At 38.2% G+C, this 27,994-nt stretch overlaps 1 protein-coding gene across 2 annotated transcripts in view; it reads left to right on the top strand.

The window, feature by feature from the left end:
• The window catches only part of TULP4 (TUB like protein 4), a 125,180-nt gene that overhangs the window by 34,448 nt on the left and 62,738 nt on the right, over positions 1–27,994 (top strand). For both annotated transcript variants that reach the window (XM_089530122.1, XM_089530121.1), the window contains exon 2: positions 5,735–7,993. In XM_089530122.1, the coding sequence (XP_089386248.1) occupies positions 7,742–7,993 (252 nt within the window). In that variant the 5' untranslated portion in view covers positions 5,735–7,741. The remainder of the gene's footprint in view (positions 1–5,734; positions 7,994–27,994) is intronic.

Below are 27,994 nucleotides of genomic sequence, written 5' to 3'. Positions count from 1 at the left end.
CAATGGCTACTGGTCTGTTTCAGGGCATATTTGAAAATGCTTGTAACCTGTACAGCCCTAGGCATCTTGGGTCCAGACTATCTGTCTTTTTATATAAGCCCACCCAAGTTTTGAAATCTTTATTTTCCTTTGCTTCATCGTTACATCCTTTGTTACATGCCCATAAGTTTGACCCTTGACTTATCCATGGATCATATCAAAACCCTAATTTTGGACCCAAAACCTGTCCTTGACTTATACATGAGGTTGACTTATATTCAAGTATGTATGATAATTATGAATGTGTAACTAAATAACATCTCCTAGCCTGCCCCGGGTCCCACCTACCTTAACTTTCAGAAGCTGCATTGAGCGAGGAAGGCCTGTTCAATGGATGATTGCGGCACAGAAGAATGATGTTTCCAGCCCCCTCCTGCCAGCAAACAGTGTATCCCTCAAACCATCCAGTGCCATTTATTTTTGTGGTGGGGCAGGCACAGAGGACTGCAGTAGGGAGGAACATTTTGTTTTTATTTTTTTGCACTGGCAGGCATTCAGACACTAGTTTCAGGCCTTAGTTGTGTGAATGATGATGCTTGGTTTATATAGTGCTGTAGATTTTACACAGTGCTGTACATACAAACAATAAAATGGATAAAGTAAACCTGCCCATGGTGTACAATCTAAGACTTTAGACTTTCTTCAAACAAGTTTTAAAAATTCTTGCAGCATGTACTAGGTCACTGTGTCAAGACATTTTCTTGAAGACGTATATTAAAATTCCTAATAAGAAGAGGAAGGTGGAAGGCATTCTTACTCAGAGCAAGTGAAGATATTTGGGAATACTGTCAGCAGAATGAATCTAGAAGTAAGATTGTTGTTTTGACAAAAACAGTGGTGCCCATGAATTAGATTAGCAGTCCTGCAAACTGGAAAAATATAAAATACTAGTAAATACATATATATGATTGTCTGGATGCTGCAGAGTATCAATAGTGACAGAAACAATTTAGGCATTAAAAAAAAGTTGGTTAAATGATAGTGTATGAATTTGTACCTGAGGACTAAGACTAAATCATATCTGTTGTCTGCCAGCAACTTTCTTCAAGGTTGTGGATAGAAGGATGCCAAAAAAGCAGGGTCTAAATCCAATTGCTGAGGGCCTACATACACTAAAGGCTCCAGAGGCCATCTAACCTCGGAAACTATGAAGGGTCAGCCCTGGTTAGTACTTGGATGGGAGACAGCCAGTGAATACTAGGAGCTTTATTTCAGAGAAAGGAACTGGCAAAACCACCTCTGAATATTCCTTGCCTGAGAAAACCCCATGAAGTTCATGGCGTCATTGTAAGTTGACAGACAGCCTGAATGCACATATACACACAAATCAAATTGCTAGGCTGATCTAGAGTAAGTCTGTTGAATCAATTACTGAATGATAAATCAGCACTTGTGTAAACTTGCTGATGCATTGGGTCTACTTCAGTTAGCAATTGGATTGGCCTAAAATTTAACAGTATTTTTTTCCCATTGTCTATCACCTTTTATGTTTGTGTGTGCATACAGTGACACATACAGTTTTTTTGTTGAGGAAGGGACGCAGTACTTGCATGGTGAAATCCAGGGTCACTGGAGCAAAATCATCTTGGGTAAGAGGACCACCTCCTTTTGTCCTCAGCCTTGTACCTTCTCTCAGATTCAGAATATGGTTCTCCAACCCTTCAGAGCATATTCTGAAAGTGAACAGAGTGACACGGGGATCGAGTGGGGATTTCTCTTCTTTTTTTTTTTTATAACATTTTTTATTGAATTTTCCATCTGTTACCAACATAACATATTTCAACATATCCATCAATTCTCTTTCTTTTTACGTTCTAACCGTACTTTGTACCAACATGCTTTGCTATTAATATTACTCCACTTCCCTTCCCCAAACTTCTATAATTCACCTTAATCATTATTACACAAAACAATTCTTGTGACACTTCTGTAAATGCAGTACAATATCATTACCTTCCTCCCACCTTTATTTTATGTTACAATGAACTAAATTATTGTTGTTTTCCTTCTATGTTTGTTGTAACATTATCAACTCAAAAGCATTAAAGGTATGTCCTTTAACTTAGAACTTTTTTCTTGTTTCTTTACTTCTCCAATTTCCTTCTTAACTTTCCTGTCATCTGATCTTGTTTATGATTCTCTTACCAGCTTTACCGTACCACCTTACAAATAGATAAACAAGGCCAATTTTATCATTTTTTTTTTATGTCAGATAATTTCCTCAATATTTGAAGCCCAGTTTACGTCATCACCCCAAGTCTTTTGCAAATATTCCATTACCTTTTCCCAACATCCCCTCCATTTATCATTATTTTCATCTTGTACTTTATGTGACAGCAAATCCAGTTCCATCATCTCATATAATTTCTCCTGCCACTCTTCTATTTCTAACTTTTTCTCAGATTTCCAATGTTTGGCAAATATCACTCTGGCAGCTGCCAACATATAAAACAAAATTTTTCCATATCTAGATTCATCTTTTTCTTCTAACATACATAACAGCATTGTTTCAGCTCTTAATGTTAATTTGACTCCCAACATTTTATCTATTTCAACCTGTATTTCTTTCCAGAATTTCCTAGCCTTGTTACAAGTCCACCATAAGTGATAATAAGTCCCGATCGCTTTTTGGCAGTTCCAACACATCTTTTTTCCCGTTTTATACATATTGGCTATTTTGACTGGTGTTAAGTGCCATCTGTACAGGATTTTATAATAGTTTTCTTTTACATATTGCGACATTGAGTAACTCATTCTTTTAGTCCAAGCCTTCTCCCATTGTGACAATTCTATTGATCTCCCACAATTTTGTGCCCATTTAATCATTGAGTCTTTAACAATGTCCTCTTCAGTAAACCATTCCAACAGTTTTTTGTAAATCTTGGAGATTGTTTTAGACTCAGATTTCCAAATAATTTCTTCCATCTCATTCTTGGAATTAGAAAAGCCCACCTGTTTCTTATCCTCTTTATATCTACAGGTCAGTTGCCTATACAGAAACCATCCTATTTCCCAACCTTCCTGTTTTAAAGTTTCTTGAGTTTTGATAGATCCATCCTTGTTCAATAAGTCTTTATATCTAATCCAAGTCTGGTTTTTCTTTGGATCATAACAATATAATGCCTCGTGTGGTGACAGCCACAAGGGAAATTTAGGACATATACGTTTTTTATACTTATTCCAGACCCTAAGTATTGAGGCACGAATATAGTGATCATTAAAACTTCTATTAGCTTTTGTTTTCCCGTAGAACAGAAAGCCGTGCCAGCCAAATCTAATGTTTGTGCTCTCTAGTTTCAATAATTTGCTATTTTCTAAGGTGAACCATTCTTTCAGAAAGGTTATGGCACAAGCTTCAAAATATAATTTTAGGTTAGGGAGGGCAAAACCACCTCTTTCCTTAGCATCGTATAATATTTTAATTCTAATTCTGGGTTTTTTCCCCGCCCACACAAATTGTGCCAGTTGTTTCTGCCAATCCTTGAAGATTTTATCATGTTTAATAATGGGGATGCATTGAAATAGAAATAGTAGCTTAGGGACCACCAACATTTTGACTACCGATATCCTTCCTAGCAATGAGAGATTCAATGTCAGCCAATTTTTCATATCCTTTTTGATTTCTGCCCATTTACTCAAATAGTTGTTTTTAATAAGGTTTGAATTCTTATTAGTAAGAATCACACCCAAATATCTCACTTTTTCAGATATTTTGAAGCCTGATTTTTCGGTAAATCTCTCCTGCTCATATTTGTCCATATTTTTTGTAATCACCGCTGATTTTTCTAAATTGATTTTCAGCCCAGCTATTCTTTCAAATTTTTTTAGATGTTGGATTAATTTATCACAACCAGCGATTGGGTCCTCCATTGTAACTACAATGTCGTCCGCATAGGCCCTTGTTTTTAAACATTCCCCTTTAAAATTAACCCCTATAATCTCTCGATCATCTCTCAAATTACTTAATAAGGTTTCTAACACCAAAATAAACAATAGCGGCGACAGAGGGCAACCCTGTCTGGTGCCTCTAGATAATACAATTGCATCAGTTCTTTGATCATTGATAATAACTCTAGCAGTTTGTTTATAATATATGGAACTTATCCAATCAATGAATCTTTGCCCTGCCTTTATCCGCTTCAGTGTAGTAATAATAGATAGTAATAATAATAATAAGGGATTTCTCTTCTTTTTTATGTTGTCTGAAGTGGTTCCATCATTGGGACAACATAATTTGATACCACATTCTGCTCCCTGTTTCAAAACCATATGTATGACATCAGAGACAAGTTTGCATTTAATGTAGCAGTTGCATGAATTTTAAGGAGACAGATACAAATATTTGCAGCAAGAAAAATACTGATGCAGCTGCTTTGCAAATACTTGGTTATATACATGAAGTATGGATTTAGATGGAAAAAAACCAAATGTGTTTGATATATCTTCTTGAGTTGGCCTTTTGACATTTTAAACATTGATAAAGCTATACTTTCAGGAATTGCTTTTCCAGTTCCAAGTAAAGAAAATTATTGTTTCCTTTTCTCCACTTCATTGTGCCCCCGTATTTGCACTTATAAGTTATTTCTGCTACTTTAATAATAATAATAATAATAACAACAACATTTATTTGTGTTTCCCTGCCTTTCCCAGTGGATCGAAGCAGGGTTACAGACTACTTTGAACATACTGAGAGTTACGTGGCAGATTACAGTGGCCTCTTCCAGTGCCAGGCACATACAAGCAAATTTGCTTATTGTAATAAAATAAAATTGGTAGTGTAAGCAAGTAACAGTGTAACTGGAAAATACTTTATTTACATTTCTGAAAATCAGAAGTTTAAACTCAATATGATCGGGATTAATTATTTTGGACTCAATACTAAATCTTTTAGGTAGCAATTGTTCAGAGAATGTTTTTAGGGGGGGTGTCAACAATTACTTTTCTGAATACAGCTATATGAATCTCCCCCCCCCCCCACACACACACTTTATATTGACCCTAAGACTCACTTCTGGAAGTCTGACAACTGAATTTATTAATTGCTAGACTATGTTTAGAGCAAGGATGGGTAAAATGGACAGAATTTAGAACAAGGATAGGCAACATGTGGCACATTTCACCCCTTTTCTTTGTGTTCACTAACCCAGTTGCTGTTGAATTGGCCACCTAAATTATGGAGCAAAATAACTGTATTATGGAAATGCTGATAGATTCTCTGCTATACAGTTTCACAGTTTGCGGGAGGATTCTGTGGCATCCTCCTGTACTGTAGACAGCTATGGCAACGGTAATGGTTGACTTCAAATATTGGTGCCAAAATCAGTGGCAGTATGGCTTTTGATTAGTGAATTCTGTGTCCCCATCCTGATCTTGAGAAGTTAATCACCTCTGTTTGAAATCTCATGTATCTTTTTAGAACCAATAATCATTATAGTGTCTGCATTCTTCTTGCTCCAGCTTGCCCTTCCTCACCCAATTTATCTGAACCACATATGTGTAAAATATCATCTGTCAATTTCTTGTTGTGTGTGTTTGGAATGTTTGAAAAACAATGCTGAAATTGATAGGAGGATTGATTGAAAATCTGAATTTGGAGTCCATTCAATTGGTCAACCTATAACTAAACAATCCTTCTATTTCAGTATATGTGTATATATATAATTTTCCTTTTCTTTTTTTTTTTTTCATTTTACAGAATTGGAAGCTTCTAGGAAGATCTAATTTTGAGTGCCATATGACTTATATGACTGCCGTAGCTAAGCTGTGAAGCCGGATGCAACCCAAATTGCCAAGTTGAAAGAGTGCCTGTGCATACCGTGTATACACATACGCATACATATGTGCAACTACAGAGACTGGGAGTTACATATTTTAGAAGGATTTAGCAACTGATAAAAATCAATTCAAGCACCAGATGGAGCATCCTGACAGCACGAGGACCAAAAGCCCATGCGATACCTTCTGCTAGTAGTGGTCACCTCTCTGTATGGTTTACAGCACTTGAAAAAAAATTGCAAGAAGGAACAGAAGACAACACACCCACTGCACAGCAGAAAAGACATAAATACCTCTATGAAAAAAAAATTATGAAACTGTCTGTAAGAGACTGATACTGTCGTTCCCAGAGGAGGAATAATGTTCAAGTTCCTGGTGCATTTCAGTTGGATTTAATGTGGTTGCTAATTAAGCAGTGATAAATAATTGAGTGTGAGGTGTTGACTCATAGAAAGTGATTTGTGAAGTGGTGGGACAGATCCAGGGGTTGAATTCCAGAGACTTTGTCATCTTATATTGAGTTTTGCACTTGAATTTGCTATTTTTTCTTCTTCTCTGCCCTCTTATTTTGGTTTTGTTCTTTGTTAATATGTTACAAATGCTGATAAATATTTGATAATAAATGTTACACAGAGCATTGGAATACTTTTAAAAACTACATTCTACCGCTGCAAATGTGTTGGTTAGAACTATGAATCTCTGCTCTAGAAAAGCATCAATAAGGAAGGGGCATTTTGACCAAGCAAAGAACACATCACAGAAGACTCTAAAAGGAAGGGGAAGTTGGATTTTTTTGTATGTGAATGGCCTTGCTTTTTTTTAGTTTGTGTTTCCCCCTCCTGTCTTGAATCCTACAGGACCTGCAAATAATTGCTTACTGGATGTGCTTTTAGTTCTGGCACTTGTTTTTACAAGAGAATGAAAAGTGAGTCTGGCGATTCTCTTCTCACAGCAAAAAGGGAAAGGACAAAAACATAGAGCAACCCAATGTTTGGGAGAAAACTTTTTGGTTCACCTGAGGTGAATGTATCTGCTTTAAAAGCTTAAAAGCATCAGAGCATTTTAAAAACAACAACAACTGCTAAATGAAAAGGGACTTCTGTTCTCATGCCTGCATGTGGCAGCAGGTCGTGAGGAGGCAGGCAAGACAGTGTGATAAACAGAGACTCCAATGGAAGCTGCCAAGGAAATGGGATTGCCTTTGGATTGCAAAGGCGCTCAGGTTGAACCGTGAGCAGTGGAGTTCAGAAAGGGCTTTTCCGTCTGGCCTGGCACATTGTTAACTGCACAAAACTTTGGTTTGTGGTCTCACATGGTCTGTGTGCCTTCCCCCTCCCTTCCTTATGCAATCTATTTCAGCTTTAGCAGCAGAAATTTGGTCTGTTGGGGAAGATATGCCTGAGGATGGCTTTGGGAAAAGATTGAATGAATGTCCTGTATGTATACCTATGAAAATCAAACTGGAGAAAATCTTTTTAAAGCCTTAAGTTACTTGAAACCTACACATCTGCAAACTTTTGTCTCTGGAACTGCATAATGCTATACTGGAAATCTCAGGCTGTATGATGATTATATCCAGTTGAGCAAAAAGGCGGCTTGCCGCTTCTTTGAACGCCTCTTCTGCAGTAGCTGTTTCTCCAAAGTATAAGTGTGTCCTCACTTTTACGACTCCAAATCAAAATGAACCCAATTTGTTTTGGTTTTTTTAAGCATTGCGTTTTCTTAGCCAACTGTCATCATCTTTTATAGAGAAATTTTTCACTATGCATTTGGTGGATATTTATAAAAACTGATCTTTTCTTCTTCTTTTACCCTCTCGTATTCTGATCTGTCTAAAATTTTGGTGGTATCAACAAAACAAAAGATTTACATTTTCTGCACTAGACATAGTACTTTCTTATGTCAAAAGGGAAAAATAGAGCAAAGCATGTATGCAGCTGTGGAACATGGGCCTGTTCTCTGCAGCGATTCCAACATCCTCTGCCTCTCTTGGAAAGGCAGGGTTCCTAAAAGTGAAAAGGAGAAGCCTGTATGCCGGAGACGATATTATGAGGAAGGATGGCTGGCAACTGGCAATGGCCGGGGAGTCGTTGGCGTTACTTTCACTTCCAGCCACTGTAGAAGAGACAGGAATACACCACAGAGAATCAATTTTAATTTAAGGGGCCACAACAGTGAGGTGAGTGAATTCCAAGTACTATGTTATAATTTAGGAAAAAGAATAATAATATGGTCTGCCTTGATCAAAATACCCATGTCAGATAACCAGACAAGATAAAAATGCTTGGAACCTGGCTTCAGTTAGGCAAATTGGATTTTGACATTCTTTGACGGAATACATTCAGTACTCTACACCATGGTTTGGTAAAATAGGCAAAAATAGGAATGAATTGCCTTGATCTTCAGTTATCCTCCAATATCCTCTTGTTCTGTCTTAAATATGATGGGTTGTATGGTTTGGAGTGATAACTTGTGGCTGATATTTCTGTTAATTAAGCCTATTTTGAACTGTGGTTTCTGAAGATGGCTTCTCAGCCACAGGAGAGGAGGAAGAGACCAGGAGGGAGTGCTTGCTGCAGTTGTGAGTGTTGATTCTCATGTTATTAGCCCGGTGTATCCATTCTGGGTTTTAATCCAAACTTTAAAGGTCTTGATTCAGATTAAGACCTAGAACAGAGTCACTACCCCAATTATATGGAAACCACTAGTTGTCACTGGTTTACTGTGGCTCCTTCCTGCATATGCATGTTTTGCTAAAACATGGCACAGAATTGCATGTGAAGGTAGCTTTTGTTTCTTGTCACTACCTCTCTTGTGCTTCTGTTTGCTATAGATGCAAAGTTTATGTCTGGCAGTGGTTTGCCATTGGTGAGACAAACACGGACCAGGTTCAGACAGTTCAAAATAACATAATTAGGCCTGTGAACTCTCCTTTGTCCTTCTACTGATTCTCTTAGAATACAGGTTTTGGACATTATGCCTGCATAAGTGCCTATGGGCAAGAGGGCAATGAGTGTGGGCCTGAACTAGACAGTCTATACATCAAAAATGTGGGGCAGTGTGCAACCATTATATCTCATGTACCGATGTAAGAGGGATCTGGAGGTGTGGTGAGTTGTTATAATCCTGATAATTTGCCACATGTTTGGTTATACTGTGGAGAGCTGTAGGAAAGCAGAATGGAGTGTAGCACTCCAATTCCCTTTCAAGTGGTGCAGGAAGATGGGTGTAACCGTGAACACTGATTGATTACTGTACTTCCGGGGTCAGGAAAAATGCTCTTGCTGCTGCTATTATCTTAATAATAGTCACGTTTTAAGATTTATATGTAAGTTTTAGGATGCAAAATATTTCTTTATGTGGAAAAGAGAGCAGGAAGAGTAATGTTCCTGCCTTATTAGAAGAGTCTACACTTGCCTTAAGCATTTCCTTGCTGTTAATGTAGCAGGAAGCATATAGCTGGTGCTCAGAGTGCTGAAAAGTCGCATAAAAAAAGCTGAAGGCTCTGTGTTGTGAATTAATCCTGTCTGGTTTTTTGTAAGTTGATTTTTAGCATTAGTAGGTTTTTATTTAGGTAGTGGATTTTCCTGTTCAAGCCACTTTATGCATTGCTACCTTGTTCTGCTGTTTTGTTTTGTTTTTCTTAAACTCATTTTTAGTTCTCTGAATTGGAAATCTGGATAAGGCTAGTTCATCAGAAATGTAGCTTGTGGGAATGCTTTTGGTGCCAGGATCAGAGCTTAAGACAGAGATTCGCTGCTTAGCATTGAGGCATCTTGGGCAGCATGAAATTTTGCATGCACAGGGATGTGTCAAGAATGCCAAAGACTGCAATATATATGGTTGTAAAATTTTTAAGGGCAACTTGCATTATAATTTAAGTTTCTGAATCATTAATGTGAGTAGGGAATGGGCCCAGAGAATGACTTTTATAGCCAGACATTTCAGAATGTTAATTTTGGGCCGAATCCAGAATGAGTGATGTCTGTTGAATTTATTAGAGGGTTGTGCATGCATTGAAATCTGACAGTGCGACCCTGTTCAGGAATCCATCTTTTGCATATACAAGAGTAGCAATCACTCAGGGCATGACCTCTTCAGTACTTGCTCCAGTAATGTAGAATATCCTTTTCCCCATGGAGTTATCTTTTGTCTCTTTTGGGAGGGAAGGAAAAACATTTTAGTTCTGATCTTGTGGCTTAGCTAAATTTTTTTTTAATAATAGGGATTTATTTTAGTGCAGGGGTGATCACCTGTGGAAGACCAGGGGCTGCATTAGCCACCTCCAGGAGACCTTGGAGGGCTGCATCCTCTTACATTCTCACACACACACAAATGCCCCCAAATACCTTTTACTAGACATTTTGGGCATGTTTTTAGGCCTCCTAGTCCATTTTAAGCCCAGGAGAGACCTTTTTTTAAACAACAGGAAGTGAGTGAAAGTCACTTTCTATTCACTTCATGTTTCAAAAAAGGCCTCTCAGGGACCTAAGGTGCAAAAGGTTATTTTGCAAAATAAAAAGAAAAATGACAACTGGAGGCCCACAGGAGTCATGACAGTGACCCCAGGGACTGCATATTGCCCACCTTTGTTTTAGTAGTTAATTTGTCATTGACTTTTGATATTCTTTCTTTCTTTATTTTTGTTCTTATGCTGTAAAAGAGTTAGATACTGGAAAGTCCTCTAGGACAGTGGTTCTCAAACTGTGGGGCAGGACCCCAAGGGTATGTGTGTGCAAGAGTTGCTCAAGGGGTCCGTGAGACTTAGGAGGCTCTGATCCCCCCCCCTTCAGCTCCTCTTCTTCCTATTTTTATTTCTCCTGGAGGGGAAGAGAAAAATAAGGAGGGTGCTTGGAGCCTCTACCTGGAGGTGAAGGACAAGTAGGAAAGCTATTTCCTTATAAAATGTTAAAATATGAATATATATGAATGTGTGAACAAAAATATGCACGCTAAACAACCACAATATTTTTATTCATATACTACATTGAGTGTGTGAAGGCATGATATCTGCATGTAGTTGTAAAGGGGGTCACAGCCAGGGTAAAAGGTTTGAGAACCACAGCTTTAGGAATGATGGAAGCCATTGAATAGAGAGAGCATAGAATCACAGGTGAGGTGTTGGCAAGTGATTATACAGTTGTCCTTCTGTATCCATGGATTCTTTATTGATGAATTCAACCATTCATGGCTTGAAATTATTTTTAAAAGATAAACCTTGATTTTGCTATTTTACATAAGGGACATCATTTTTCAGCACCATTGTATTTAATAGGACTTCAAGATTCATGAATTTTGGTATCCACAGGGGGCCTGGATAGGGCTTATGGTAATTGCAGGCTAATGTGAGCATTGAGTCTCTTCTGAGAGCAGATATATGGTAGCTAGGTTAAAACTGAATGCTTCTGTTGCTTTCTAGCATGCTGGAGTTATGATGGAAAAGATTTCAGTAAAAACTGCCTTTGTAGGAATCTGTCTCAATCTGATTGTATTCATTCATGTCTTTAACAACTGTCAAAGAAGACCCTATGATAACAGATTACTTACAGTGCCTGGAACTAGAGGCTGCTTTTCAGTTGTGAAATGACTCATAGACCCGTAAGCAATTGCACATGACAACCTCTGTATCACAGCCGTGCTGCTGCTTCTGATGTATATGTGTTATCTATCAAGGGATAAAATTCTTCAAGGTAATTAGAGTTAAATAGCAGATAGAGTCTGAAATTAGAAAATAGTTTATTCTTGCAAACAATGGCCTGCACTTAGCAATATAAAAATGTGTAGGATGTGGCATCTTCCATTGCTGTATTTTGGTGAGCTAATGCTTTCTTCTAAGACAGTCTGATGCTAATTATGTTTTGATGTAAAACTTGTGTGTGCTTGATTTATAGCAAGGATGAAAACACAGGAGAAATGGAACTTCAGGTTAGAATCAGTTTTTATCTTGTTCAGGGTCTGTGTTACTTGAGGGAAAGGAAATTAAGAATGTTAGGATGACAGACCTGGAACATAACTGCACTACACAGTTATAGCAGATTCACCCCACAGTAATTATCATAGTGCTGGTCTGTGGAATCCAGAGATTTGTGTTTTTTGAGACATCTAGGGCTGCATCTGCACTAGAGAAATAATCTGGTTTGACACCACTTTAACTGCCACAGCTCAGTGCTATAGAATTCTGGGTAATGTAGTTTGTTGTGGCACCAGAGTGCTGCTCAACAAGCTACAGTTCCTAATATTCCATAGCACTGAGCCATGGCAGCTAAAGTACTGTAGTGTCAAACCAGATTATTTTTCCAGTGTGGATGCAGTCTTCGATTCACTGCTAGGTCACTCTTTTTTATGCCAAAAGACTTCATTATGAAAACACTGTGTTCAAAGTGGTCCAGGACATCATGTCCTCTGTGGTGACCATAGGTCTGTTCGAATTTATATCCAATACCATCCATCCTACAAGACACACTCTGGACTTAGTTTTCTGTGGTAGGCTGGATGATGGTGATCTGGGAGTGGGGGGAACTTTGAATAGTTTTGTTGGCATTGAAAGATCACTACTTGGTGGGTTTTTGACTCACTGGGGCTTAAGCTTATGCAATGGTGTGGATCTGATCATCCACCACAGGAGGCTTATGGATCCAAATGGATTCTTGATGGCTCTTGGGGAGTTTCTTGTTGCCTTGGCAGGTGATCCTGTTGAAGCCTTTGACGATCTCTAGAACAGGAAAATGGCCAGGGTGATGGGCATGGTCTCTCCTATGTGTTTCTTCTCACTGAATAGAGCCATATGTCTGGTTTACTAGATGCAATGTGGGACAGAGACTAGAATGCCCAGGTGGAAAACATAGAGTGAGTCTGTCTCTGAACATAAGCTAGAGGCTATTGGAAAAACTACATTGTGGCAGTGGTGGCAGCAAAGAAAGCATACTTCTTTGCTGCCGTTATAACTGAATAATGTCATTCGGCAGTGCTGTCTTGAGTGAGCAGGGGCTTTTTACACTCTGCCTCACAGGAAGAGAACATGGACATCTCAGTTTGCAAGATACTTTTTAGGCAAAATTGTGAAGAATTTGCAAGACACTTTGCAGGCAAAATTGCTTAGATCTATGTGGACTTAGATGTTGTAGCTGATACAGTTCCAGTGAATGTAATCAATATGTTCCAATTTGTGCAGCCTAAGGATGTGGACAGGATCCCTGGAGAGATGGGAGCCACCTCATGTGTACTGAGCCTTTGAACTTCCTGGCTTTTAAAGGTAGCTAGAGTGATTTGGTTTTGTCCCTTGTGCTCTTCAACATGTGCATGAAAGTTCTGGGAGAGGTTATCTGGAGTTTTGGGGTTTGGTATCATGAGTATGCTGAAGACACCTAACTTTTTTTCTCCTTTCCATCTAATTCCAAGGAAGATCTTTTGATGCTAAACCAATGTCTATCATCAGTAATGAACTGAATGAGGGCGAACAAATTGAAGCTTACTCCAGACAAGACAGATGTGCTTCTGGTCAGCTGAAAGGCATATCAGGGAATAGGAATCAGCCTGTGCTGGATGGGAATACACTCCCCCTGAAATCTCAGGCTCACAGCTTGGTTGTGCTATACAGTTATGACCCTAAATAACCATATTTCATGGATGGCTGTAAGTCCATTTGCACAGTTAACACTAAAATGTGAGCTGAAGCCGTTTCTAGAGAAGTCAGGTTTGGGTACGGTGAAACATGCCTTGATTATATTTCATGTGAATTATTATAACACATTCTAGGTGGGACTGCCTTTGGAAATTCTTTGAAAACTTTAATGGGTTCAAAATGCTATGGCCAGTATATTGACTAAAGTTAGTTACAAAGAACATATAACTCTCTTGTTGAAACATCTTCTGTTGAAACATCTGGCTACCAGTTTGTTTGTGGGCAGCATTCAAAGTGCTGGTCATGATCTTTAAAGTTCTATGCAGGTTAGATTCAGATGATCTGAGGCTGCATCTACATTGCAGAATTAATGCAGTTTGAGATGACTTCTGGAATTTTTAAATTGGTATTTTTATGAAATGTTTAGCCTTTGTTGTCAGAGAGCTGGAATTAGGGAATTCTGTGATTTGTAGTTTTGTGTGATATTTAGCCTTCTTTGTCAGGGAGCCCTATTGCTATAGATTCCACAGGATGATGCCATGACAATTAAAGAGGGGCCAAACTGCATTAATTCTGCCATGTGGCTGCAGCCAAAAAGACCAAATCTCTGTATATGAGCCTGCCAGAATCTTAACATCCCACCACCATCACATGAGGACACTAGGGAAAGCCTTCTCAGTGACTCTTCTCAAGCTATGAAATTTCCTTTCATGGGAGGCTAGGTTGCCTGTCTCTCTCCTGCTAGTTCACTGGCAGGCAATGATTTTTCTATTCATGCATACATGTAATGATTCAGTAGCTGGAGAGAATCATTTTTATTTGTATACTGTATTTTTAACTCTATTATTATGTTTTTAAATGATTTCATATTTTAAAAAATGTAATGACATTTTAATATGATAATTTGCTTAATTATATTTTAACACAATTGGGACCGCTGGATCAGCAGGCTAGTGATCTGCGGATTGGAACACCCACAGCTCACCACACCCCATATTATTCAATGGTCGTGTATGCATGCAGATGTGAATAATATGGGGCACAACCATCCACATTTTTTTCTCATACGTGGGGGACCTGGAGCTGACCCCTGTGGATGGGAAGGTCCCACTGTGTTAGGTTATTGGCTTTCTGTTTATTTTTAGCATTTTAGCTGTCTTGGGTCCTACACCAGGGGAAAGGCAGCAAAATAAATAAATGAATAAATAAAATCTCTGATTTTAGTTTGAACTGGCAAAAGCATAATTTTATTTTTAAAGAGATCATCAGATCACTTGATGCAGGTTGGCTGTATTTCTATAATAAAAGTTGTTGGATTTTTTAAAAGTTCATCCAAATGTTAAATGGTCAGCATTATTGATCAGAAAAAATGTTCTACATTTATTGAAGGAAAAGGCAGAGAACTTCCGAATGGAAGAAAGGATGGTAAGTACCTTTTTATATTGTGGACTGAACAATCTTGTCAGGATGACCTGAACTACTTAGTGAGAATTAAAGTGTGGCTACAGTGTACTAATGAATTAATAGCCTAAAGTAAAGCAGTACTCCAACTAAGTTAAATGTGTTGTGGCCATTTGTCTCCCTTGCTCCACATTTCCTTTCAGGAGCAATTTCTCTTTAATTGAATTAAAGATAAATCCAATTAAACTTATGTTGGATAAATATACTACAAAATTTTCACAGTAGTCTCCTTCTGGAAGATTTCCTCTAGGTGTCAATGATGTAATCTGTTGCCTAGAAATAAATGGTGAACACAGGTGCACCTTAACAAAATATCTTCAAAGGGCAAAAGCAATTAATCTGAAGATCCTTGTATTTCCATTTTGATTTTAGAATGGTTTCACAGAAACTTCATTCTCTAGGCACCGGGCATCGGGAAGTATTGATGGCTTTGCCATGTTTTTTCAGAATCAAATTAACAAAAATTTCACTAATGCATTGCTGCACAAGGAAGGAACAATGCCCATTGTAGGAATGCTACTAGACCATATATAATACAACTGTCTGTTTGCAAAAAGTATCAGCAGAGCATTTCCAGCAGAAATCAACAACAGCTGTTGTGTACAGCAGCCGTTGAGAAAGAGCGACTACAGGCTGAGTAAAGAGACAACAAGGATGATGTAAAAAAAAAAGAAAGAAAGAGGGGGGGGGAGAAAGAAAGAAAGAAAGAAAGGAAGAAAGAAAGAAAGAAAGAGAATTAGGTCAATTTATGGTGCAGTACCAGGTAAATTAGACATAAGTTTGATTTGGTTAAGCATTTGCTTTAGAACAATGGATATTGAGCAGTTCAACAGTGAGACAAATAATTTATAGTGTTCCAGATGTCCGTACTTGAACCAGAGTTCTACATGCATGTGCCAGTTGGTTTCCTAAATTAGATGAAAAGGCAGTATGGGGCACCATGAAGACATAAAGGGATGAGATAAGACAAATTCCTCTTTTAGGTAGAACCACAGTTTTGATTCAGCTCGTGTCAGAGGCAAAATTGCCTTTATGTGTCTGTTATCATCACCATTATTTCTTAATGTGGGAAAAGATGCAATATCTGAAAAGCTGCTGCTTAGTTTTCATTAGTGTTATGTGGGGCATGTTGGAACTGAATAAGAAATAGCCTAGCGGTGCTCACATTGTGACTGCAAAGTCAAGCTAAAACATTACAGTGGTCTTCAGAGGAAAAGGTAAGATGAAAAATCCCCCTCACAGTTTAGAAAATTGGCACTGCATAGAAACAGTGGTGGTGATGGAGTAAGTAAGGTTCTTCAGTGTTGTTAGCTCTGAAGGCTTTCAGATGGTGTTCGGTCAGACACAATGTGAGTTTTTCTCCATTTGCCTTCCAATAATTTCTCCAGTTCATCATGTGTAGTTCAGTTTGGCTGCATCCATGGAAGATAATGACTAATAGCAATTGCATCAGTATCCAGGTTAACTCCAGATTCTGGAGACTGACCAGAACATCAACAGGAACACCAATCTTGTCCACAGGAAAATCCGCCAGAGACATCTGAAAATCAGTTGAATGAATGAGGGGAGGAGGACAGATCAGCTGAACTGGTCCTCTACCTCTGTAAAAATGATGCAACCTATCCATGACAGAGGTGTTATTAACAGAACAGTGAAAACAATCTGGATCTGAAGAACAGGTGTCTTTCTCTGATGTGTTTTACCCCTGAAGTGGCATTTGGCCACCTACAACATCCCTGGAGGCTGAAAAGCTACACTCTTGATATGTTCATTTATAAAGGAATACAGTGTGAGTGTAGATCTGTAGAACTTATGGAATGACGTCTACTGTGTCAGTGGAGAAATAAATTTTTCAAAATAAATCTACATAATCTTGTGGACCAGGATGCTGTAATCTCATCACAGTTAAATCATTTTCAAAGCAGTGCTTGCAATCTGTTGCCAGAGATATTTACATCCCTTTTGCCCATGACATTTATTGTGTCATTTCCAGGACAGCCATAGGCGGACCTCTGGCAAAAAAAGCAAATAAAACAGCTTTCTACATAGCATTGCCTCTCTGCATCCCACCACACTATTTTCTTGACGAATGTCAGTTGGTACATTTTTCTTCATCATCTTTTGGTAACTGAAAAATATTTTTCAGTTTGGAAGAAATAAGGGTATGTAGTATTTATTTTCCATTTCAGATCTAATCTCGCTAGAAAAGCCTTATTGATTTTAATATGTTGTGACTTAATAAATTCATTTTGAAACCATTGGTTTCTCCAGTAGACTTTTAAAACTGAGATAAAGAGCACAAATGCTATAGCACTATGTTGTTGTTGCTTTGTGCCTTCAAGCCGTTTCCAATTTACGGCAAACCTGACATGGGGGTTTCTTGGCAGAATTGATGCAGAGGAGGTTTATCATTGCCTTCTCTTCAGGGTGAGAGAATGTGACTTATCTAAGGTTTGTTGTGGTGCCTTCAAGTTTTTTTCAACTTATGGCGATCCTGAGGCGAATCCGTCATGGGGTTTTCTTGGCAAGATTTGTTCAGATAAGAGGTTTGCCATTTGTCTTTCCCTGAGATTGGGAGAATGAAACTTGCCCAAGGTCACCCAGTGGATTGGCTCAGTAGGTTTCCATAGCCGAGTGGGGATTCCAACCTTGGTCTTCCAGAGTACTTGTCCAACACAAAAATCACAATAATAATATTTATTTATTTATTTATTTATTTATTTATTTATTCATTCATTCATTCATTCATTCATTCATTCCACGCTTTCAGCCAAGGCTATCAGAGTGGCTTTTTTTTGTGCTGCTTTTTCTTCAGAAAACCAGAGCTACACATTGTGACCCAATGCAGCACTACCTTTTCATGGTGGTGGGATTGCTTGCTTCTGTGAGACAAGAGGCTATACTAGTGGTAGCACTGCTGCTGGTAGGGTCTCTTATGTCAGATAGGCTTTTGTTCAGAAGCGAAATTAAATGTGCCAAACAGCTATTGGTTAGCAGCAGTATGATAAACAACTTCTGAAGACTTCTGCTTCGGAAACCCTATGACAAGATGGTCCAAAATGAAACAAGAGTGGAGGATGAGACTCGCAGGTTGGAAAGTATTCGGTGAGCTACTGGGGAAGAGCAGAAGACAATTACAAGTAGTGATGTGGCTAATGATGACACTAGACTAAGCCAAGACGGTATTCAGCAATTGACCTGCTCAGAGGTGAAGGGAAAGTCTGAAGCTGCAAAACACATATTATAGGGACATGGAATGTGAGAAGAATGAATCAGGGAAAGCTAGGCATTTTAAAACAAGAAATGGAACATATAAAAAATTGCAATATTGGGGTGAGCAAGCTGAAACACACAGGAATGGGACATTTTGAGTCAGATAATTACACAGCGTTTTACTTGGGAAATGATAACCTAAAAAGAAATGGGGTGGCATTAATAGCAAATATTTTGCAAAAGCTGCCTTGGATCCTACACCAGGGGAAAGGGAGCATAATAAATAAATAAAATAAATCCCTGATTTAATATATGGTTAATATAACCATAATTCAAGGTAGAAGTGGCAGAAGAGAAAATGACTTAAAGATTGTACAAAGGAATCCTGGAGGAAATGGATTGCACATCAAAACAGGACATGTTGGCATTCATGGATGATTGGGATACAGAAGTAGGAAACAGAGCCGAACCAAACACTGTAGGAGAATTAGACTTGCAATCAAGAAATGAAGCAGGAGAGTGACTGATTGAATTTTCTGAAGCCAAAAGTTTGTTCATTGCAAAAACATTCTTCCACCAATCAATGAAGTGATTGTATACATGGATATCACCTGATGACCAATATACAAATCAGATGGACTACATAAGTGGAAAGAGAATAAGGAGAAGCTCCATTATCTTTGTAAAAACAAGACCAGGAGTAGATTGTGACCCAGACCATGAATAATACTGATTATCAAAAATTAGAATAAAGCTAAAGAAGAACTTTAAACCAATCAGTGTGTCAAAAAGTAACCTGAAGAAAATCCCTTTAGAATTTAAAGATAATGTTAAAAAATAGATTTGCACTATTAAGCCTAATTATCCATGACTGAAGAACTCTGGACCCAAAGTCAGGGACATTGTGAGGAAAGAAAACAAAAAGACAATATATTTAGCCAAAAAGAAAGAGAAGTCCCACTGGATGACAGATGAAACTCTTCAAGCGGTTAAGGACAGATGAGAGAAGCAAAAGTAAAAAGGGGAAAATAGGATCAGAACTCTGAATGCAGGAATAAAGAAAACTGCTATAATAATCAATTAAGAGAAGTAGACCACAACAACAGAGTGTAGAACAAGAGACCTCTTCCACAAGGTCTGGGAATTCAAAGGGAAATTTAAACCATCAGGGGGATGCTGTACAACCAGCAGGAAAGTACCTTGGATGATCAAAAGAAATAAAGAGACAGTGGAAGCAATACACTGAAGAACTATATTTAAAAAAAGATGAAAGGATGATAGATTCATTCAAGGAATAACCATTTGACAATGAACCCAAAATTTTAGAATGTTAAGTGGAAGCTGCACTCAGAGCACTTGGGGGAAATAAATCACCAGGAACAAATGGCATATCAATAGAGTTGTTAATAATAATAATAATAATAATAATAATAATAATAATAATAATTATTTGTATACCGCCCTCTGGCAAACCAATCCGGGCGATTAACAACAGTAAAATATAAAATGTGACAATTAAAAACCCTTTATCCCTCCCCCCCTTAAGACAGTATTAAATAGTATAAGCAACAGAGACAGAATCCACTCAAATTCTAAATAAAATCTGTCAACAAACATGGAAAACAAAACAATGGCCCACAGATTAGAACACTCAATATATAGCTGAATCCCCACAAAAGGGAACACCTGAGATTTTAATAACAAGAGACCATTGCATTAATCTCCCACACAAGTAAAGTGATGCAAAAAAGACAAATAAATGGCTCCTAGAGCAAATGAAGCCTGAACTCTTCCTGGAAGACAAGGGCCTGTTACAGACAGCCAAAATAAAGCTGCTTCGAGTCACAGTGGAGGTATGGTGTTTCAATGATGCATGCGTCCTAAGAGTCCAGAAGCCACACCAAAGCCACGCTCCAGTCTGGAGCGTGGCTTTAGTGTGACTTCTGGACTCTTAAGACATATGCATCATTGAAACACCATACCTCCACTGTGACTCGAAGCAGCTTTATTTTGGCTGTCTGTAACAGGCCAAGATGACTAAAATGAGAGTATTGTATTTTTAACACATCATAAGAAGACCTGGCTCATTAGAAAAAGACAACAATGCTTAGTAAGGCAGAAGGTAGTAGGAAATGGGGAAGGCGGCATTATAGATAGATAGACTCAATCATGGAGGCTTTGGCTCTGAGTCTACAAGAGCTGAGCACTGTTGTTAGTGACAGGGTGACTTGGAGGTCTCTCATTATTAGGATTGCCATAAATTGAAGTTGACTAGATGGTAGTTAATAGCAACACAGTGGTGGTAGACAAGCAGTTAAGTAGTTGTAATGTTTACCAGAACTGAGGGGGAAAAACCCTTTTTAAATTTTTATTTATTTATTATTAAATCATTAAAATCTTTACAAAAAAGAAAAAAGGAAAAAATAGTTTCATACATCGTACATTGTTGAAAAAAGTTATATCATAATAAAAATACATACACATACTCATAAATACATACCTACTCATCTTCTACTTTACCTGTAACTGTATCTATACCACCCTGTAGTCCATCCATATATTGGCAATAAAGGCCCTCTGATATTTTCTTCTTTCTTCCCATGCACTTGTTACCTTCCTTCTCCCCTTCTCGGTTGCTTTCCTTTCTCCTACTTTCCCTTCTTCCCCTTCTTTCTCACTCTCCTTTGTTTCTGCTCTTCTCCTACCTCTTCTTCCCTTCCTTCTTCTTTTCTTCTTACCTTTGATTTACCCATACAATCTGAATCAGTTCATTCATTCAGTCTCTCACTCTCAGTTCACTTACTCTGACCTTCATTCACTTACTTAAACTTTCTACTCCTCATCATCATTCATACAGTACTTCCTACCCATCATTTGCCAATTTATCTATCCCTCTATTTCTGACTTTCTAACATTAATACGTATTGCAGATCACATCTACTTAAATTGTTATAGATGCATTACAGTTAATGCAAGGCTCACTTATATATATATTTTTATTTTGATTAATTAATTAGAGTCGATTCTGTCCTAATCATTCTAATTCTTAACTTGCTAGTCTGGAGTCTATACATTCCTACAATCTATTTTTGCAGGTCTCTTCCTTGTATATTCTACCTGTTTTTGGCTGGGTGGTCTGTGCCTTGCACAATTCTCTTCCTCCCTACTAAGGCTTAATCTTCTATTTTTCTTTCAGTTTAGTTTATTCTCTTCATTACATATGTTTCTGAGGTCAAGAAAGGAAATTACATCTCTTTTGCTTTTTAATTTTTCTTTTTAAATCCTCCATATCTTGATTAGGTAGTTGTGTATTAGTTGCCAATCGTTCTTCATATTATTGGTTTGTTTCTCATTTAAAATTTGGGTTAATTTATTCATTCCCATTGCGTCAAATAGTTTCAATAGCTATTCTTCTTTGCTAGAAACATGTTCAGATTTCCATTTTTGGGCAAAGGCTACTCGTGCCATGGTTATCAGATAAAAAAGTAATTTTCCAAATTTAGTTTCAAATTCTTTATCGATCATATTCAACAAATAGGTTTCAGGTTGCTTTTGCATTTTGATAGATAAGATATTGTTAATTGTGTTGTTGACTGTCATTCAATATTTTAAAACTATATTGCATGACCACCAGCAGTGGTAAAAAGTTCCAATTTCTTCCTTGCACTTCCAGCATTTGTTATTGGTGTTCTTATATATTTTTGAAATTTTTGCTGGGGTCAGATACCATTGAAATAACATTTTGTACCAATTCTCTCTCGGTGTTTGTGATACTGTATATTTTAATGTTTTCCCCCATGCATTTTCCCATTTATCTAATTCCACTGGATGCCCTAAATTTTTTGCCCAAAAAACCTTTTGAGACTACTACTGGCCATGCTGTCTGAGAGACTTGGGGAGCTATAGTCCACATAAGTAACTTTTGCATTCTCTTGGGTTCACACTTCGGTGTGCTTTAGAGGGTTTCACTTACCTTTATCACAGGATAAAAAGGAGAAAAATGAATGGTAATTCAGTATGGCAAAAGAGGATTAGGTTATCAAGCTCACAGTTGTGTGTGTATGTATGTATACATGCATGCGCATGCTGTTAAATTGCCTGTTGACTTATGGTGGCCCCATTAATTTTATAGAGTTTTCTTAAGCAACAAATACTCAAAGGTGGTTTTTGCCAGTTCCTTCCAGTGAAATACAGCCTACAGCACCTGATATTCTCTGGAGGTTTCCCATCCAAGTACTAATAAGCGCTGACCCTGCTTAGCATCCAGGGTCAATCAGGATCTGGTGCATAGCACCCAGTTATTAATATACATTTAAGGAATTGTTCCAAAACTTGGCTGACAGAAAAAAAGGGGGGATGAATGAGGATATTAAGTGAAAGGAAGTCAGGTAGTTCCAGGCTGCTTAGCCTTTGAGTGGAGCCATTTTTCTAAGAAAGACAAGAGCAAACTTGTCTATGCCTAGAGTATGCAGAAAAAAGTGATAACATTTTTATTTCCTAGACTGAACATTCTCAGGTAGCAACTGAGACAAGACTGCATGTTCATTCACACATAAATAGTGCAACATTGCCTTGTGCATAGAAAATTTGCATGTTGAGGAAGCCTCATCCATAGTAATGGAAGCTGAAGATAGCAGAATATGTGAACAATTTGCACACCTAGAGACTAGACTAGACTAGGAAAATGAGTTGTTCCACTGTTCCACATCAGTTGATCAATCCATATGTTCAGATAGTAAGTCTATCTGGTAATTCAAGTTGGGAGATGATGAATTGGAAGATATATCCTGGCCTGCATGGAATATACCTTGCAGTGGAAGTCCATTTCTCACTTTATGAAAGCTGATACTATTCTCCATTAAAGTTGCTTTGTACATTGGATGTTGTAAAGGGAAAACTACTGTTGACTACTATTTGTATATGACCAAAGTGATGAAGATGAAGTATAACTATCTGTGCCACTACAGAAAAACTCTCCCTTGGGAAGACATAAATTAATTTTGTTCACCAGTTCACTTAATTTAGAGGCTTTTGATTCCTTCTTCTTGCTGTTCATATTTGTTTACAGGGCTAGAAAGCCAGCTAGTAGAGTGAGTAATACCATATATCATTCTGAATAGGAGGAAATGTCAACGCACACCCACTTGTGTCATTAGAAACAAGGAATGAACCATGGTGATGACTTCTGAGCAACAGAGGAAAAACAAACACCTTCGTCGAAACAAACATGTGACAATACAACTATGACTTTTCCTCCTTTCTTTTCAATGGGAATAGTAGTTTGTGGCACCAGAGTGGAGCTAGACAAACAAACTATAATTCAATAGCATTGAGCCATGGCAGTTAAAGTGGTGTCAAACTGGATTATTTCTGCAGTGCGGATGTAGCCTGTGTCTCTGGTTTCCCTTCACTCTGTGCCAAGTTGCTGGATGCTACCATGAAGAGCATCACTGTAGACTTTCTAGCTCAGAAGCTGTGCCTTATATCTGTTCTTTTCCATCATGTTCAAAACTGTGGGGGTGATGCGGAAACACTGCCATCTCCCTCCGTGCCGGATTATGTGCCAGCCTGATTTTTTTTAGCAACTCTGCCAGAAATCAAACGGTGCTTCTTCAGGGTGGCAACATTTTTCATCCTCCCCTCCATCAAGTGGATTATAGGTTGCACTACGACAATCTGAGTTTATGTTTATTCTAAGTTATTATAGACGGCTCTGTTTTGAAAAATAAAAGAGGAGAAATCTTTCAGATGAATGATTGCGGGATCTGTTTGTTTATATTTTAGGCTTAATGTTTAAAGAAGAACTGCCAGAATCTCAGTCAACATTTGAGGGGGGGAGGATTACAGCTTTTCAAAGAAGAAGCCATATGGAGGTTTACCTAATTTTAGAGAGGGAGAATAGCAATGGCACTTGCTTTCAATGTTGTTTTTTAAAAACAGGCAGCAACAAGGAAATCCTCAAGCAATTCTGTTCATTTTAACTGAGATTTTGCATCAAAACTCCATTATTGAGGTGTATATAGACTAGCATGGTATAATGGGTTGAGTGTTAGATTATGCCTCTGGAGACCAGGGTTCAAATCCCCACTCAGGCATGGAAACTCTTTGGGTGACCTTGGGTTAGTCATATTCACTCAGCCTCAAGACAAAAGCAAGCTCCCTATGAAGAAATCTTGCTAAGGAAACCCTATGATAGGCTCACTATAAGTTGGCAACAACTTGAAAGCATACAGCAACAAGATGATTTGTCTAAATTAAAAACAACAAACTGTATCCATGCAGATGTTCTTTTACTAAACCCTCGGTGGAATGCATAGAAACTATACAAGAGTATGGTTGTAATCAAATCAAATTAATATTATGCTATATGAGTTTTTTTAGTAGGTTTGTCATCTGGTTAAAGAAATGTCAAGTGATTAATCTAATTAGTTTCATAGAATAATCAAGGGATTAATGGAACCCGCATCATTATATAAAGTACCGTATATACTCGGCTATATGTCAACCTCATGTTTAAGTTGAGGACAGGTTTTGGGGCCAAAATTACAGATTTTTATATGATCCGTGGATGAGGCGAGGGGAAAACCTAGAGACATCTATCAAAATATCTAAAGGAGAAAGCAACAGAAAACAGTACCAAAGAACTTACAAAATTCCAGCAGACATAACTGTTTTTGCTCGCCCTAAAGGCTAGATGGTTGAGAGAATAGAGAGAGATCAGTGCTTCCAGGCTCTTACCATTTTAAAAAGGGATGGCTCCTTTTTAAATAAGAGTTAAATTACAGTACTTACATTGTCCTATGGATACGTCGATTCAGGTTTTTTGGATCAATTTTTTGACTAAAATTTCTGGATTTATATAGATGAGTATATACAGTGGTAATAGTGAAGTCAAAGGCATATATTGTTTCTAGATGGAGAGACTTGTATCATAGAATCATAGAATCGTAGAGTTGGAAGAGACCACAAGGTCCATCCAGACCAACCCCTTCCATGTAGGAACTCTCAATCAAAGCATCATCAACAGATGGCCATCCAGCCTCTGTTTAAAGACCTCCATAGAAGGAGACTCCACCACTCTCCAAGGAAGCGTGTTCCACTGTCGAACAGCCCTTACCATCAGGAAATTCCTCCTAATGTTCAGGTGGAATCTCTTTTCCTGTAGATTGCATCCATTGTTCCGAGTCCTGTTCTCTGGAGCAGCAGAAAACAAGCTTGCTCCCTCCATAATATATCCTTTCAAATATTTAAACAGGGTTATCATATCACATCAGTTCACAGCACATACCCATTTAAAAAACATATTCAATTTATTGTATGAGAATGAAGAGAAGCCTTCTGTAGGATGGTGCCTGTCATCTGCAACAAAGAACAATATAATATACACCCACAGATACACTGTATCTGATTTAAGAAATGTGTCCTCATTAACTATCCAAAATTGTTCCCATGTGGCTGAGACAATGATTCCATTTCTTTCTGATTGTTCAATATACACAAACTTTATTTCATGCACAAAAATAAAATTATCTTCAGATTATGTGTGTAAAATATATATGAAACATAAATGAATTTCATATTTAGACTTGGGTCCCATCTCTAAGATATCTCATTATGTATATGCAAATATTCCAAAATCTTAAAAAATCTGAAATCCAAAACACTTCTGATCCCAATCATTTTGGATAAGGGAAACTTAGCCTGTAACTGGTTTCATAGATGCATTTCAACAAGCTGTTAAAACAGTTTCAAGATTTAGATGTTTGCTCTGTAGGTCAGTGGTTCTCAATAGAACCATTGCTTTGGACTTCAGCTTCCAGAATCCCTGACAAAGCTGACTGGGACTTCTGGGAGCTGAAATCAAAGCCATCTGGAGGATTAATAACAACTTACTGTATGTAGTTTAATTTCTACTTTATATTTATTTTAATGCTATACTGTATAGTCAATTGTTTGCTTTATTTTTTTCTGAATTATCTTGCATTGTGGAATTCTTTCTTTCTCGGACTACTGCCCTATCACAATGTCAGATTAACAAGATTATTCAGATTTATCTCTTAAAAAGGATAGCAGACACTTGGAAAAGGCGGGCAGCTTTCATCGGCAGTCTAAGATTTTATTTTGAACATAGCAGCAAAAGTACCATATTATTATGTACAAGATTTTAAATAACCCCTTGCCATGTTGACTACCGATTTCAAGCAAACATCTGAGAGAGTGCTTGTAAGATAAAGAATACCAGATTCTTTCATTCTGGTTTTTGACATTCAGAAATGAGGTGTGTGTACACAGGTGAACTAGAGAAAATGGCCATGAGCCCTTTCACACTGCACACTTATAGAACTATGATTGTCCTTTAACTGCCATGGCAACATTCTGTGGAATCATGTGATTTGCAGTTTAGGAAGGGACATTTAGAACTCTCTGCCAGAGAGATCTAGTGGCTCAAAAACCTAGAAATCACAGGAATCTATAAGATTTGCCATGGCAAGTAAAGTGGAATCATAGTGCTGTAACTGTGAAGTGTGAAAGGGTCCTAGGTTAGTAATGGTAGAGACATGGGCCCGGTACAGACTGGCACAAAGCACCGGCCTAGGGCCGATTTTAGGGCTTGGGAGAGCGGAGCGTCCGCATGCTCCTGAGCCCTATAAATACGTCATCATGGCAGCCCCGCATCCACACGGGGGCCGCCATGATGTCATACACCTGGCACAGCATCCAAACAGCACCATACCGCATGTATGTCTTCAGTGCACACGAGGGCGGCGAAGGCATCCCATGCGCAGTGCATGGTTCTTTTTATGCCTCGCAGAGGCTGTGCCATTTGGTTGGTGTGCCTCCATCTGGGGGGGCCTTAGTCAAAATACTGTTTTTTGGTTCTTAACTAGGCGTAAAAGCATCCTTCCAAAATTGGTGATTAAATGGATCCATCATCTTAGCCCAACTACTTTTTGTGATTTTCCCAAGCGCTTTAGTTGGTTGAATGCCAGTGTTTTGCCAATGCCTGGTTTGTTTTGAATGATCAGGTATCAGTTTTTGCTGCTGCTTGTGGATTTTGCATATAAGGTCAACCATTGTGCATTGGCAAGCTGTCCCCCTGAAAATTAACCCAGCATTGACGTCTCTGTCCATCTTAACACTTGGGCAGTCATCACTCATTGAGACATGTTTGTAGAAAAATGATTGCTGCCTTTATTCGTTTTGCTGTATCAGCATATCCAGGACTTGAATAATCCTAAATAAATTGTGCTGTGCTGAAAGGAAAATCTGTTTGACAATGACAGCCAAAAATAACTCGAATTGCTTTAAGAATGTACATTCCTCTTTGGAGTTAGTCATAACTAAGCAGAGCTGAGGCGCAGAGTTGATAAACCACATTTTGTTCATATCAAGAGTAGTAAAAGCATTCCCTGTGTTGCAGGAAAGAGTACTTGCAAATTCAGCTCTGTAGGCTGCAGGTGATCATCCTTCCCTTAGAGGGTTAATATGAAACTATTCAATTGGCTCCTGAGATGAAAACCTGCAAATGGTACCCATTTTCTCCACCCATTTACATATTTATTTATTTTTATATCTTGCCTTTCAAATACTTTATAAAATATACTCCTTCACCATAGTTCTCATGCTCTTGCTGTTAAAACCCTTCTAGGTAGACAGAGGATGATGAAGAAAGGGGGTTGGGGGCTGGTCAGGCATTAAAACCTTATGTAAAAAGAAATTTCTTTGTCAGAGGCTTTGTTAATTGAGGTATGCCTGTAGTACTATGAGGCATTGTTCTCCTTTGGAAGGAGAGAAAATCAAATTTTTACACTGAATGGTTCATTCATGCATGAATACCAACAGTGACCTCACAGACTGCCTCAGAAAAGACTCTGGGGCCTCCTC

Source organism: Sceloporus occidentalis, unplaced genomic scaffold, assembly GCF_023333645.1.
Source record: "Sceloporus occidentalis isolate IW3139 unplaced genomic scaffold, rSceOcc1.0.p SCAF_6, whole genome shotgun sequence".
Lineage (NCBI taxonomy): Eukaryota > Metazoa > Chordata > Lepidosauria > Squamata > Phrynosomatidae > Sceloporus > Sceloporus occidentalis.
This window is presented reverse-complemented; position numbering and strand designations above follow the sequence as displayed.